Source organism: Salmo salar, chromosome ssa18, assembly GCF_905237065.1.
Source record: "Salmo salar chromosome ssa18, Ssal_v3.1, whole genome shotgun sequence".
Lineage (NCBI taxonomy): Eukaryota > Metazoa > Chordata > Actinopteri > Salmoniformes > Salmonidae > Salmo > Salmo salar.
Window position 1 is genome coordinate 62,989,941 of NC_059459.1, and position 16,103 is coordinate 63,006,043.

Genomic DNA, 16,103 nt, shown 5'->3' on the forward strand with positions numbered 1-16,103 from the left:
CCAAGAGTATAGGTTCACATGCATAGGTCAATACAATACATTGTGAATGGCTCTCGTGAGAAGTACTGTAAATGCATTTGAGATATTGCCAGATTAACCTAATAGATAGAATAATAGTTTCGGTAGTAAATATATTTTAGATAATCCAGGTAACGCTAGTAGATGTGCCAAATTACAGAGGAGAAACTTCTTGATGCAATTAAAGCATTTAAGTCCGGGAACTCCAAACCTGGTAGATTATCAGATGCTCAACAAAAAGGTCTGCTTTCATTATTACTGAAACAGGACCCAAGTGGTAAAGATCCAGTCCATCTAAAAACAATTGGAGGCCCCTTACACTTTAGTGTTGTGATGCAAAAATTCTAGTAAAATCCATCGCGCATAGAATTAAAAAGGTATTGTTGGATATTTTTTCATTCTAATTAGACTGTTTTTTTTTTACATGGACGAATCTCTTATAAAGTGGGTTAAAGTTAAGAATAGTAAACCTAGGTGTAAAATAGTCAATAATGGCTACTTCTCTGAAAGTATAAAACTGTCACAAGGAGTTAAACAAGGTTGTCCATTATCAGCATATCAATTTATTATGGCCATCAAAAAGTTAGCTAATAAAATCAGATCCAACAATAATATCAAGGGGTTAGAAATCAAGGGCTTGAAAATAAAGGTGTCATTGTATGTTGATGATTCATGCTTTCTTTTACATCCACAATTTGGATCCCTCCACAGCCTCATAGAGGATCTAGATAATTGTTCTAACCTCTCTGGATTACAACCAAATTATGATAAGTGTTACGTATTGCATCACTAAAAAAAAACCTGTTACATTACCATGTAGTTTACCAGTAAAACGGTCTGGTGGTGATGTGGACATACTTGGTATACATATCCCGAAAGAAAGAAATAATCGTACTACAAAACATTTTAATAGGAAGTTTGCAAAAATAGATAAGATCTTGCTACCATGGAAAGGAAAATACTTGCTTATTTGTGGAAAAATCACCCTGATTAACCCTTTAGTCATTTCCCAGTTGAACTATTTATTTATGGTCTTGCCTACACATAGCGACCTGTTTTTTTTTTAAAATTATATGTGCAAAATATATTCAATTTTATTTGGAATGGGAAGCCAGGCAAAATGAAATGGGCCTATTTATGTAATGAAAATAAATTCGGAGGGCAGAAATTAAATATTATTTATTCAGATTATAACCTCTCAAATCAAAATCAAATCAAATGTATTTATATAGCCCTTCTTACATCAGCTGATATATCAAAGTGCTGTACTGAAACCCAGCCTAAAACTCCAAACAGCAAGCAATGCAGGTGTAGAAGCACGGTGGCTAGGAAAAAGTCCCTAGAAAGGCTAAAACCTAGGAAGAAACCTAGAGAGGAACCAGGCTATGAGGGGGGGCCAGTCCTCTTCTGGCTGTGCTGGGTGGACATTATAACAGAACATGCCAAAGATGTTCAAATGTTCATAAATGACCAACATGGTCCAATAATAGTAATCACAGTGAACAGGTCAGGGTTCCATAGCCGCAGGCAGAACAGTTGAAGCTGGAGCAGCAGCACCACTTTTGGCTATTTTAAAATTAAATCATCTCCAAAATATCGCTATTTTAAAACAAGCCACAGAAAGTTGGTTGCAATTTCAGTTTAATCCCCCAGAAAAGACAAAACAAATAATACAACAAATATTGTGGTTAAACTCAAATATACTAATTTAATATATATATATATAATAAAAAGTATACACTTTGTAAATAGGACTGGTGGAAAAATATATGGAAATGTCTCCTCTACTCAAAATCACAACCAACTTATAGCAGCAGTACTGCAAAAATGCAAGAGGGAAGGGGGAAAAGTAGGGAACTTGTCTGTTAACCATAATTGGTTAAAGAAAATTGTGATAAATAAAAAAGTATACCAATTCTTGCAACCAATAGAATGGGAACTCCTTCAAGACTGTTGGAAAAACATTCCAGGTGAAGCTGGTTGAGAGAATACAAAGAGTGTGCAAAGCTGTCATCAAGGCAAATGGTGGCTACTTTGAAGAATCTCAAATATAAAATATATTTTGATTTGTTTAACACTTTTTTTGGTAACTACATGATTCCATGTGTTTTTTTTTGTAGTTTTGATGTCTTCACTATTATTGTACAATGTAGAAAACAGTAAAAATAAAGAAAAACCCTTGAATGAGTAGGTGTGTCCAAACTTTTGGTACTGTATGTATACAAAAAATATATATGGGCGAAATGGAAATGACACGGACAATTTCATTGACGGAAGCCACAATCTATCTGCACTATTAAAGCTGATCTGCCCCCTAAAAAAATATAGTAAGAAGAAAGAAAAAAAAGTAGAGGTGCCAATTTGGTTGTATGATTTTATGGATTTTTGCATAAAGCTGAGGTTCACGTGCATGGGGCATGTGACCACTAAGTCCTCTAGCGGTGACATTGACCTTTGCCTCCTGTTGGTCTACTGATGTGCACAGATGATTTATTCATATCAATCGATACACTCGTTTAAGCATGTGATAGTTAATGTCGTGCAGTAAGTGTGGTGGGATCGAGCTTTGATTGATGACTGCCTAAAGTAAAATGGCAGACTTAAGACACTGCCAGCCAAGTAATTGTGTTAATAATGAAAGCCGAGGTGAAAGCTCTTTCGCTTCTGAGCCGATTTTGCACTCGGCCGACTGTGTCCTCTCCCAATCCGTCATGCCCTGAATATGAGTCTGCACGCGGTCTAAATTCATATCACGGCAGAGAAAATGACTGCATACCAAATGGCACCCTATTCCCTATATAACGCACTACTTTTGACCAGGTCTCAAAGGGCTCTGGTCAAAAGCACTGCACTATAAAGGGAATAAGGTGTGATGTAGGACATAGACATTGTTTTAGCCCGAGTCCAACCTTCTTCTTCTCGCCAAATGGATGATTTTACCGTTGATGGCTTGGCAGTCAATGTCCACTGAACCCGCAATGCATCAATTTCTCAGTCTGAGCAGCAAAATGAAATGGGAATTAATTCTAGTTCATTAACCACATGCTAAATATTTATCATAGCAACATCAGCATTTAATTGTGGTACCTCTGGATATTGACTGTAACGGTTCTATTGTCAGTATATCTGAATTCACAAACACACCCCTGTAAAGGTCCAGCACATGGTTAAAACTCTCATTTTGATGTCCTGGATAGTCGGTCCTTGCGTCCATAGCTGTCTATAAAGTGTTACATTTCTCTATCGCCATCCCTTAGCTGGTGACAAAAAACAGTTGCAGGGTGACCGCTTTGTTGTTGTTTGAATCCCAGATTGCCCCTTTTAACCTGACCTTTAAGCTGACCTTTTTCTTCCTTTTCAGATGTAATAATCGGACCCAGTGTGCTGTAGTGGCTGGACTAGATGTATTTCCTGACCCTTGCCCCGGAACCTATAAGTACCTTGAGGTCCAGTACGAATGTGTACCCTACAGTACGTATCTCTTCATTCTCTTGTGTTCTTCTAAGCAGTTCATGGATACTTCCTAAATTGCACTCTATTTCCTATATAGTGCACTACATACTGTATGTAACTCTGGTCAGTAGTGCACTTTAAAGAGAATAGGGTGCCATTTGGGATGAAGCCCATGACATAGTGCATGATACATTTTTTATTGTAATGCTCTTCTTCGTCATGCTTAATTCCATGTAACAGCAATGCCACTTCACTCTGTCATATACAAAAATGTATGATTGTGTCCTTAACATGTCTTTATGTTGAAGTTAATGTGGTCCCTTTTAAGTAAGCTGCTACAGTATAAAGAAAAGTACAGTAGCAACTCGGGCACTGGAAAATGTCACTATCTGATTCTGGTACCTCTCAATGTATCCAAACGTGAAAAATGAACGTTCAAATGAAGTTACGCATGACAATATGGTTACCTTTAATAAATATCTGTTAGTGGATTTCTGATGTTGACGGTATTGATTGCTTTGGGGATTTGATGTTAAAGTGAGACATTGGATTCAAGGTAGATTCAGATTTAATGTAGTATTAGTCTTCAATTTATTACCAAAGGGCTATCATCCATAAGTAAATCAATATTTACATTTTGACGTTGATATCATTCATATTCCACAAATTCTTGACAGTGTTTTCAGAAAACTGACAAGACTGACTGATTTCTGTCAGTAGAGGTCATTTTAATTATAAAACCACAAAGATAGCCCTAGTTGATGATGAAACAAAACCAGATGCTCTGCAATTGGTCAGTCAATTTGCTCACACACCTCAACGAGAATATTGCATCATCAACGGATACTTTCCTGAGTATTCACCCTCCGTTCTAAGCATTCACGGTTCTGTCAGAGCTATTACCAACTGTCAAGTTAGCGCATTAGCATCAAAGGCAGTTTAGCTTTATTCAAAATGCACTTGTTATCGCTTAGATTCTAGCCTGTCCATTTTTCACACACACTTCCTTTAAGAGATGAGAGACCTAGGCCTGAACCTTCAAAACCTTAAAAACAGCACGCCTTTCAGCCACGGTGGCATCATAGCATGACCTAAGAACCCCAAAGGTACCTGAATTGGAAATTGTTTGAGGTGTGAATGGAATACTCAGCGTGCAGACGGGAGTAAAGAGACGAACATGAAGAGAGGATGAGGTCACAGGAAGTGCACAGACATTATCGTGTGACGTCCCACATTGTTTTTCGCTGAACCTGGAAAAGAGAAAGTCTCTTCCTGTGAAAGCCTGTGGAACCGAAGGTGTCTAACCAAATGGGATTTATAAACTACTGTAATTTGGAATGAACATGATGTGTCGTTTAAAGTCAATTATATTTGCTTCCATCCCGCTTGTTGCCTTTGAAGAATGGATTGCTGCTTGCTTGGCACCATCTGAGTTTCAAATGAAACAAATGTCGCATATCAGATGTTAGAATTTCATTTTGAGGTGCTTTAATCTATATTTGCTATATTAGCAAATAGTTCTCATCTTATTAAGAATATGCATCATATTTGACATGTTTAGCTTGGTTCATTGAGCTAAATAACCATGCCTGCTTGTTTCCACTGCTGTCTTATTGACAACTCATATTAAGCACATAGTCTTTTTTTATTTATCCCTCTGTCTCTCTTTCTACCCCGCATCACTCTCTTTCACCCTCTCTCTCTGCCTATATCTCTATCCCTCAATCTCTCTCTCTCTCTCTTCCTGTGCAGGACGTTTTCATCAGTATTCCGGTGCTGAAAGCAGGCACTGTCAGTATAAGTTACAGCTCCTCTCTCCATCTTCCATCAGCAGAGGAGAAGGGCTCCATCAGACCCACACCTGTAATAATAGGGAGTGATACGCTGCAGAGAGCTTCACGCTGACGCTATATGATATTGATTTTATTAATTGGTGATTCGATTCGCGCCATGAATTGTAATGGAAATGCGATGGCGGATATTCTGGGGGCTAGCCACACCAGTGTTTTCCTATGATGTGGGGCAATGCAGACCAAGCTCTTACTCAGCCTGTCATTTGGAACAATCACTGGCTTCCTTTTTCTATTTGGTCCAATACAACAAGAACGCGCAGCATTGAGGCAACCATGCTGCCCCTGAGCCTATGTGTGTCATGGCAATAGATCCATCCTTGTGGGTAAATTAGTACATTTTGATATTTCCAAATATACATAAGCCATCCTTGCGTTCGCGTCAGCATGGACTGGTGTTTGTCGAATGTACTTGTAGTGTTTAGACGTGCTCTGCCATGCACTCTGAGGATTACCACGGCTACCCTTTGGAATGAGGGATGCACCCGTCGTCCCGTTGTGAGGATGACATAAGCGAGACAGGGATCAGATGGCCGATATGTCAACAGCTCTCTCCGGTCCGCCTTCTAACCTTGACTCTCTTCCTTCATCCCTGAAATAATCACTGAGATAATGTGAATGGATTGTTCAGTAAAAGCTTGTCACTGCATTGCTTTGACCAATCACATCATGTCAAATCAGTGGTTACCTCAAAGGAAGGGAGGAATGAAGGATGCATTTTAAGAGGATTCAAACAGGGCCCTGTAATCCTCCAAGTCTCATCTCCAAATGGATTCAGAAAGATGCCTGTCTTGTCCGTCCCCTCCCTCTTATTCAACCTGTCTCTGTATACACTCCTTTTAACGGCCAGGTTCCGACTTCCGAGGTCATCTTTCTTTAGAGGTCAACACTATTTCACGGTACCCTTTGCCCCCACTCTTTCACAGCTTTAATGAATCACCCATTACTCATAACAGAGAGCTCCCGAGACCCCTGCAGGGTCATGAAACAAAACACATCCCCGGGTGAAATGGCCTATGTCCCTTGTGGAATGTTTCGCCAACCACCACCAATGTTTCGTCCTGGCATCGCCTCTCCCAACTCCCAACCTCTACCTCCCTTTCCTCTCTCTTTCCCTATTATGACTAATTGCATCTCTAATTGTGTGCTGTTACCATGGCGAACGTACTGACCTTGATTTTGGAAAATAAATCCCGACACGAGAACAGTGTAATTATAGCACTCACTTTAAGGAAGTCTTTTGTTCTGCTCCAATATGCAAAATGGATACCTCTGTGAGAGCGAGCCAGAGAGAGAGAGAGAGAGAGAGAATATCCATAGCTAAACAATCTCTAGAGCTTCCCTGTTGTTCCACAGTAATAAAGACAATGTAAAAACCCCACAATGCCAGCCCCAAAAACAGCTTGTGTGTGCTAGCTAAGCCAAGATGTGTAATTCAAGGCTTGATTCGTCTCAAATAAGGTGATCCGTAGCTATATGTCTAAGGCCTGGCACCCCCCAGTCAGGCTGAAATGACATTTTTGCTTCTACTTAGCAGTTTTTTGTTTCATGGTATTTGGTCCCACAATATTAGTATAAAAAAAACAAAAAAACAAGACTCCCCACATACATTTCTCATTTGCATATTTTAATACAATATTTCTGAAAAAAGTTAGATTTGCATCGACATTCAACTGGCAAAAGTTGATTGTGATGTGATTAAGGGAAAATAATTACCCTATTAAGGTGTGGTGCCTGGCCTTAATTTGCTTATAATTCATTCCGCATGGACAAGCAATCAGTCGTTAATAAGCAGCAACAGGTTCGGCGGCCTAATCGAATCAAGCGTCAGATTATTTTGGCACAACGCTCAGCACCTGCCGCAGTCGTCGCCCATCGGTCGGCATTGACCAAAGCTGGAAGGCAAATGAAAACTGTGAAATCAATGCGGCCACGGTGTGTGGGTGTCTTTTACAATTCCGCCCCTGCTTAATGTTGTCATTACGGGCACCGCTATGCCACAGTCACACCTTTAGTAAACAGCACCTGTGTGACTGTTTGGCTGACAAGACGCTTTGTCATACTCCATTGTGCTTCCTGAGGTTGATTCAAATTGGATTTGTTATAGTTATGAAAATGTATAATATATGAATGAAAAATGAGTGAGGATATATGCTTTTATCTAGATGCTTAAGAGGAAAATACTTTGTCTGTGTCGGTGTGACCGTTTGTCATTCACACAGTAACTAATAGCATCAACATCTAGCCTACGATGCTGCTAGAATTGGATTGCTGTATTTATATGTATCACATCAAAGATGAACACGCCGATTGTGTGTGTGTGTGTGTGTGTGTGTGTGTGTGTGTATATATATATATATATATATATATATATATATATATATATATATATATATACATACACACACACACACACAATCGGCGTGTTCATCTTTGATGTGATACATATAAATACATAACTGGCTCAGTCAGTCAGCCATTAGCCGTTAGTTGTATTTCTTTGTATTCACACACCAGGTACAAATTCGCCACTCACTCTTTCTCTCGTCGTACTTGATTGACCGAATGTGCTAGTCTATCCTACTCACTGACAGAGAGTCTCTACTCACCTGAATGACTAGGTCTATGTCTCCTCATGTGTGAAGGGAGATTGCAGTGCTATCACATCGTTTAGTGACAGCTGATCACCCTGTAACTGGGAAAGGCTTATGATGATGGCTTCTGATCTCACACAATGTGTGCAAATGTGAGAGGGACGACAAATCCCTGACCTGTATCTCGAATATCACAGTCATTGGTTTTAACACTGATCTCGAAACTGATTGTATGTCCATGGGTTTAACTGGTAGGCCCCCACATCCACAGTCATATTGTGTTTTGTCATGATTGATTAAAGGCAACATTCACTCTTTTTCAACATCAAATTCATTATCTCCAGCGCTATGTAAAGACGCAGGGTTTCTAGATTTTGTAGTCAAAAAGATAGATATGTTTTCCCGATGACATCATCTAGAGACACTGATGACATCATCTAGAGACACTGATGACATCATCCAGAGACACTGATGACATCTGGTGTGGGTCATGTGATTTTAACCAACTGTAAGCAGGCAAAGGCTACTTACTACACTGAACAAAAATATAAACGTAACATGCAAAAATGTCAATGATTTTACTGAGCTACAGTTCATATAAGGAAATCAGATTATTGAAATAAATTCATTAGGCCCTGATCTATGGATTTCACATGACTAGGAATAAAGATATTCATCTGTTGGTCACAGATACCTTAAAAAAAAAGGTAGGGGCGTGAATCAGAAAACCAGTCAGTGTCTGGTGTGACCACCATTTGCCTCATGCAGCACGACACATCTCCTTCGCGTAGAGTTGATCAGGCTGTTGATTGTGGCCTGTTGAATGTTGTCCCACTCCTCTTCAATGGCTGTGCGAAGTTGCTGGATACTGGCGGGAACTGGAACATTTTCAACTTCCAGGAATTGTGTACAGATCCTTGCGACATGGGGCAGTGCATTATCATGCTGAAACATGAGGTGATTAGCGATGGATGAATGGCACAGCAATGGACCTCAGGATCTCATCACGGTATCTCTGTGCATTCAAATTGCCATTGATAAAATGCAATTGTGTTGTCCATAGCTTATACCTGCCCATACCATAACCCCACCACCACCATGTGGCACTCTGTTCACAACGTTGACATCAGCAAACCGCTCGCCCACATGACGCCATACACGTGGTCTGCGTTTGTGAGGCCGGTTAGACGTACTGCCAAATTCTGCCCAGTACAGTTGAAACCGCGATTCATTTGTGAAGTGCACACTTCTCCAGTTGGTCACTTCAGTGGGAAAATGACAGTTTGTGCAGAAATTGTTTGGTTGGGCAGACCCACAGTTTCATAAGCTGTCCGGATGGCTGGTCTCAAATGATCCCACAGGCGAAGAAGCCAGATTTGGAGGTCCTGGGCTTGCATGGTTACATGTGGTCTGTGGTTGTGAGGCTGGTTGTATCTACTGCGGAATTCTCTAAAGCGACAGAGATGGCTTATGGTAGAGAAAGAACATTCAATTCTCTGGAAACATTCCTGCAGTCAGAATGCCAATTGCACCCTCCCTCAAAACTTGACACATCTGTGGCATTGTGTGCCAAAACTGCACATTTTAGAGTGGCATTTTATTGCCCCAGCACAAGGTGCACCTGTTTAATGATCATGCTGTTTAATCACCTTCTTTATGCCACGCCTGTCAAGTGGATGGATTATCTTGGCAAAGGAGAAATGCTCACTAACAGGGATGTAAACAAATTTGAGAAAAATAAACATTTTGTGCGTACGGGGCATTTCTGGGATCTTTAATTTCAGCTCATGGAACATGGGACCAACACTTTACATGTTGGGTTTTATATTTTGTTCAGTGTAAGAAGAATACATGCTAATACATTGGTCAATGGACCTACTTCTTACTTCAAGAAGGATACAGAGTGAAGCTAGATTATCACAGGCGATACATGAGAGGCAAGAGGGGAAAAAACACATTTCTGGAAATAAATAGACATTAATGCTTGTATTTTCCTGCATTTTTCCAGTAGAGTGGGTCAGTAATTGCCCAGGAAGGGTGCGATTACCAATGTGGATGAATGGTGGCGTGAATGCTTTTTCCCCCGTAATAGCCATGTGGGCCTGGTGTAATCTATCAGGTCCTCGTTCTGGGTGTTCTCTTTTTGTCCTTCATGCGCACGCACACACAAACACTGGCACGCAAGCAGATGCAGGCATTAAAACACACACACACACACTTTTGAAAGGGGTGCTAAGTTCAGAGAAAAGAGAAACCAACGCACAAGGGCTGCTCGGTGCCATGGCTATCACTCTAATTGGAGATTGGCCTCTTTAGAGTCTCTCTTTGTGATATTGCCCTGCTAATCAAAGTTCCTACATTGTGACTCATGTAATGAAGCACCCTCTTTCTTCTGTGGTCTTTCACCAAACCCTCTTTACCACCAGACTAAAAGCTTTCTCCTTATGTCATCTCTGCATGCTTTCTCTTGCTGCCCTTCTGTAATATCAAGGTCTCTGGAATCGAGGCATCTTTAGGATGTGCAATTAACTTACTTCTGCTCCAATTCCGGTTCATGTTCCTGAAAATGTATTTAATGTTTTTTTTCTCTTGCTTGTGTTTTCCCCTGTATCGGTCTGTTGGCTGCCTCTCCCCGGTGGATGACTGATTGACCGTGCACCTTTCTCTCACACACACACACACACACACACACACACACACACACACACACACACACACACACACACACACACACATACTGAACATATACATACACACACTGGCGGGTTCCTGCATCGTCAAGGTTATGAAAGAGCACAGCTACCGCTCCCAGGGAGGGAGAGTGACCGAGGGGAAAAGGAGAGAAAGAGGAGAGGAGTGACGGCGGGAGGGAGCGAGAAAAATGGAGGACAGAAGAGAAGAGAAGCGGGAGAATACGAGAGGGACAGGGGGCATGGAGAAAGAGGGAAGGAAATGGAGAAGACTGAGCAAGAGGTTAAGAGAGAGATGATGGATGGATGGATGGATGGATGGATGGATGGATGGATGGATGGATGGATGGATGGCTGGCTGGCTGGATGGATGGAGAAAGAACAAAATAGGGCAAAATTGTACCCGTGACCTCCCACATGCTATTGAAAGCATCTAATTTCTGTCATTTATTAAGAAATGGAATAGTCATCGTGCCCTCCCTCCTAGGTTCAGAGCACAGGAAGAGAGGAGGAGGGGAGGAGAGGAAAGGGGGCGAAATATAACCAAAATGGCCTCCGCTCAACCATGAATCTCTATTAGCTCCTAATGATACCATTCAGCCACCTCACCGCCATTGGGAAGCGTTAATTATTGAAATGCACACCCATACAGCTGTCATTTATGTGGGCAGGGCTAGCGAGGCTTAGTGTCAGTCACTAAGGCCTTTTAGTATTTGCAGATAGCTGTATGCCTTGAATAAGGAAATTACATTCTTTAGACATTTGAGTAAGGTGATGTGAATTTTGAGGTCAAATAGGCTCCGATTCTGATGTTGTGTTCACTAATTGGTCTTTGGACCAATCAGATCAGCTCGGAAAAAGACCTGATGTGAAAAGATCTGTGATTGGTAAAAATATAAATTAGTGGAAAGAATATCAGAATTGGGCTGCCTGTATGGACGCAGCCATATGTGCATGTGTAAGGGACGACGCTGGTAGAGACAAGAAGCAGGTACAGAGAGTGAACATTTACTGGCGACGGACATGGGACAGGACAGCGTCTGGACGTGACCACATAACATTAATGCAGACACAGGGAACAAACAGGGGAGCAGACAGACAGCCCTCGAGCACCAGAGAGGGAGAGCGGGAGCAGGCGTGACAACATGTATGTAAAATATGTAGTTATGGTGTGACACAACGCTTGATGTGTGACACAAGTACTTGAATTAAGACTGTTTTAATGTTGGGAGGTTTGAGAGGTAGATTATATGCATACGTGTAACATATGATGTTTGAAACGCCATGTCTTCACAAACTGAGGAGTTCAGGAGAAGTGTATTTAGGTTGTCCATATTGCTGAAAATCAGCTAAATGCCTAGATGTGAACATATATAAAAAGCAACATATTCTGTTTTAGGATATCAACGTACGTTTCCTCATATGGATGGATAGGATGTCCATGCAGCTTATTTGATTTGATAGGGCAGCTTAGCCAGTTAGATCCATTGGAGACCATTTGCCGTTTTTGCGTGGTGAAATGCTATTGGCTGCCAACACTTGGCAGTGCAGTTACAGGCGTGTCCAAACCTGTTGAATAGTACACATCAAAGTCGGTGAGTGGTGATGACAATAAAACAAAAGATAAATTAACCCTAATTGTCATCATCACCACAGCCATCGACAAAATGTTTATTCTGTATATTTACAGGAATAACAAGTAGGTATCTATTTCTTGGATCATTTTATACGACCTATGCATCAGCAGATACCAGGAAAGATATTGCTGTTTGTGCCCTTGGCCAAATATGAAAATAGACATTGACTACATCAACTCTAGTACAGCAGAGACTGTTTGGCCTGGAAGCCATTTCACATTCACTTCACTGTGCCGGAAGGTCATACGGCCTGTGGACCTTCTTCCCCTAGTATCCCACCAGGTTGTATAGACCGTATCCACAACCGTCTCTTGGCTAAACGTTGTTCAAGTGGCATTTCTCTCTGATACTCTCTTTGAACTGTTCAAATGCATGTCAACCCGTGAAAGATGAGTAGTTTGATTTGGAGAGGATATATTCATAACCATTCTGCTTTGAGAAGATTGCTTGGCTGAGCCAGTATACACTTAGTACACTCAGACAGACAGACTTTTAATGACTCTGTGACAACCATGACCAAAATCGTATTAAGGTCACAATGGGAAAAGGCGCATTTCATATGAATCAATTATCTTGTTTCTCCTTCCTTTTTTCCTTTAATCTGAGTGCCACTGAACTAAGATATCCTGGGTACGTCGCTAGCAGCCCGACCACGCCATTTCTAGATAAATAATTGCAAACAGCCAGAGTGATTTTACCTTGGGGACGTGCACGGAAGATGACAGGGAACATGCGGAACGTGTAACCACGGAAGTGGCGGTGTATTGCGACAAGGATACCGGGCGCGTCCCACGGCTACTTGCTCGTCCATCTCTTCGCAATCCCGCCATCTCTAAAAGAGCTAATGGTTTTTGCTATAGATCATTACCCTCCCTCGCAACCGCTAGCGATCACTCAATCAAATACAGTAACACCCTTCAGTACTGTTGTGTGGGAGCCAATGATCTGGTAATAGATTAGAAGAGTTCAATGTGAGAGGTTTTGTGTTTACCTAGATTGTTTGTAACCTGTGGCGTGAGATAACGCATGCGTTTGAGGCCACATTGCAGTCGGACTGCACAGAATCACCGATCTAGAAATGCCCTCGCATCCCAAACAACAAATCATTTTCGATGGAGATTCTCCATTGAGCGTGGTTTTTAGTCGACGACTGGATAGAATCTGTGCCCGGAAAACAGACGCTCAATAATCAAGATTAGTCTGCGCCTCGCCTTGATCAAACTAATGCCCTCAAACACGCGGTGTTGTTGGTGTGCTGTTTGCATCCGTTGACCGCTTCAGGCTGTTATCATTGATATACTGTATCTGAAATATGGCTGAATTGATTGTTCCTAACCCTTCCTGAAGATCAATCCCGAACAACTGAAAGGCATCAGAATATCTATGCTGAGCGGCCATATCAGCCGTGCGTGGTCAGACACACAGTATGTCTTTTGAAAACGGAATAAAATATTCTCTCAATCTCTCCTTCTCTCTCAATCTCCCCCCTCCCTTCGCTCATCTCTTCGTCTTCGTCATCATCTTCTTCTTCGTCTCCTCCTTATTTCTTCCTCTGTGCCTCACTTTTTCTTTTTCTGTGGTTCGCTCTCTCCCCATTTCCTTTCCCTCTCACACTGTGCCTCCACCTCTTTCTTCCTCCCCCGTTTCCTTTTCCCCTCGCTGTGCCTCCACCTCTTTCTTCCTCCCCCGTTTCCTTCCCCCCTCTCTGTGCCTCCACCTCTTTCTTCCTCCCCCGTTTCCTTTTCCCCTCGCTGTGCCTCCACCTCTTTCTTCCTCCCCCGTTTCCTTCCCCCCTCTCTGTGCCTCCACCTCTTTCTTCCTCCCCCGTTTCCTTTTCCCCTCGCTGTGCCTCCACCTCTTTCTTCCTCCCCCGTTTCCTTCCCCCCTCTCTGTGCCTCCACCTCTTTCTTCCTCTCCCGTTTCCTTTCCCCCCTCTCTGTGCCTCCACCTCTTTCTTCCTCCCCCGTTTCCTTTTCCCCTCGCTGTGCCTCCACCTCTTTCTTCCTCCCCGTTTCCTTCCCCCCTCTCTGTGCCTCCACCTCTTTCTTCCTCCCCGTTTCCTTTCCCCTCGCTGTGCCTCCACCTCTTTCTTCCTCCCCGTTTCCTTCCCCCCTCTCTGTGCCTCCACCTCTTTCTTCCTCCCCCGTTTCCTTTTCCCCTCTCTGTGCCTCCACCTCTTTCTTCCTCCCCCGTTTCCTTTCCCCCTCTCTGTGCCTCCACCTCTTTCTTCCTCTCCCGTTTCCTTTCCCTCTCTCTGTGCCTTCCTCTCCGTTTTGAGGAGTTGCCTCGTAAGCCCTGGGGTTAATCCGGTTTTATTAGATCCAGGATTAGAGGGGAGCAGTCGCATGGGGGCAGATGCATGTCCTGCCGTTAACCCCACCAGGGAACCAGACTCTTATAGACTAGAACCTTATGGAGTATGGTGGAGTTGCCTCTAGACTCTGATCTTGGGTCAATTTGGCAGTTTCCCCACTAATAGTTAATGTTTGGATTGGGGGGAAAGCTGATCCTGGACCTAGGGGAAACTTCGAAACTGGAGTAGAACCTTATAGGCAGAGACAACAAGGATTTACAGCAAATACATGTCCAGACAATCATGTCATTTTTAAGTACAGCAATTGCTGCAATCACTTTGCTATATACAGTATTGATATTACATTTAGACTTGTTTGCCATTCTTAGATCAGTCAACAAGCCCTTTTAGACCAGCATACACCATCCACAGGCATCTACAACAGGACATGTCCACACAATCATGGATTCCAATTGCTGCAATCAGTTTGCGATAGAGAATTACCGAAGAATAAGGGTCTGCGGCAAGGCTAGTAGCAGTAGGTGGCTGATGTGGCAATACCAATACTGAATAAAGTTTCAATTCAAACCATACAATAATATTACACTTGGTCTCGCTTGACAGTCTTTGACACACATGGCTGGCAAACAAGGCTACATGACACTTTGCTTTAAAGTCCTGCCACCCTTCACCAGAAGACCTTAAATAAGCGATGAGGTTGAGTAGCAACAGAAATCTGTACAAGTTAATGGTACAGAAACATAAACATTGTCGGCTGACTGCCTTCCCTAGCATAAATGGGTACAGGTTTGCACATGCGCTTCCTTCATGTCGTTATGATTGATTGACCAATTACTCTTGTGATGGTTGTCGACATCTTTGCATGTACAAGGGGAATTTGACACGTGAACAAATGATTGAATTTGTGTCTCTTTCCTGATATCACTACAATGGAGATGGCTATATGCTAATCGTTATAGCGTTATCAACCCACAGGTGATAAATCACCAATTATCAATTTCAAAATAGAAGATATGCTGCTGTGGAGTTTCTGTCTTCCAATCTGCACGTGACGCGCTCTTGTTTCCCCCCTCGTGTGACTTCTGAAGGAGTCTATACAGAATGCAACCATATGTTCTACTGTTTTTAATGAACACATCTGGAGTTGACTTCTGATCAAGTTAATTACTGTTCTCTCTCGCTCTCCCCCTATCTTGGAGTTGTCGTCACTTCAAAGCCGCATTCACACAATTCACATGTCTAAAGATATGATTTAATCTCTCTCTTCCCCCACAGGCTGTGTGACAAGCGACACGTTTCTTTCCCAACGCTTTACGATTGAATGTTTTGTTCCAACTACTCCACCACTAAGCAACCTCATCATCCACAATGCTAATGTTCCAATGTGTTTGACCTGCTGAAGTAAACTTGACTCTTTTGCCAGTTATCGCATCATTAATCTATTCTGTATCTCTCTTCTTTTCTCTCCTTCTCATGCCTAAAATAGAAGTGGAACAAAAAGGTAACTAATTGCCCACTCCTTTATTATCGAGACTTCATTGGGGTTC

General features: G+C 42.2%; 1 protein-coding gene across 14 annotated transcripts in view; it reads left to right on the plus strand.

The window, feature by feature from the left end:
- LOC106577626 (adhesion G protein-coupled receptor L3) overlaps nucleotides 1-16,103 on the plus strand; it is a 329,820-nt gene that overhangs the window by 169,197 nt on the left and 144,520 nt on the right. For 10 of the 14 annotated variants that reach the window (XM_014155901.2, XM_045701384.1, XM_014155886.2 and 7 more), the window contains 2 exons: nucleotides 3,380-3,489; nucleotides 16,043-16,057. In XM_014155901.2, coding sequence (XP_014011376.2) covers nucleotides 3,380-3,489; nucleotides 16,043-16,057 — 125 coding nt within the window. The remainder of the gene's footprint in view (nucleotides 1-3,379; nucleotides 3,490-16,042; nucleotides 16,058-16,103) is intronic. The other 4 variants (XM_014155888.2, XM_014155890.2, XM_045701387.1 and 1 more) reach the window with 1 other exon arrangement.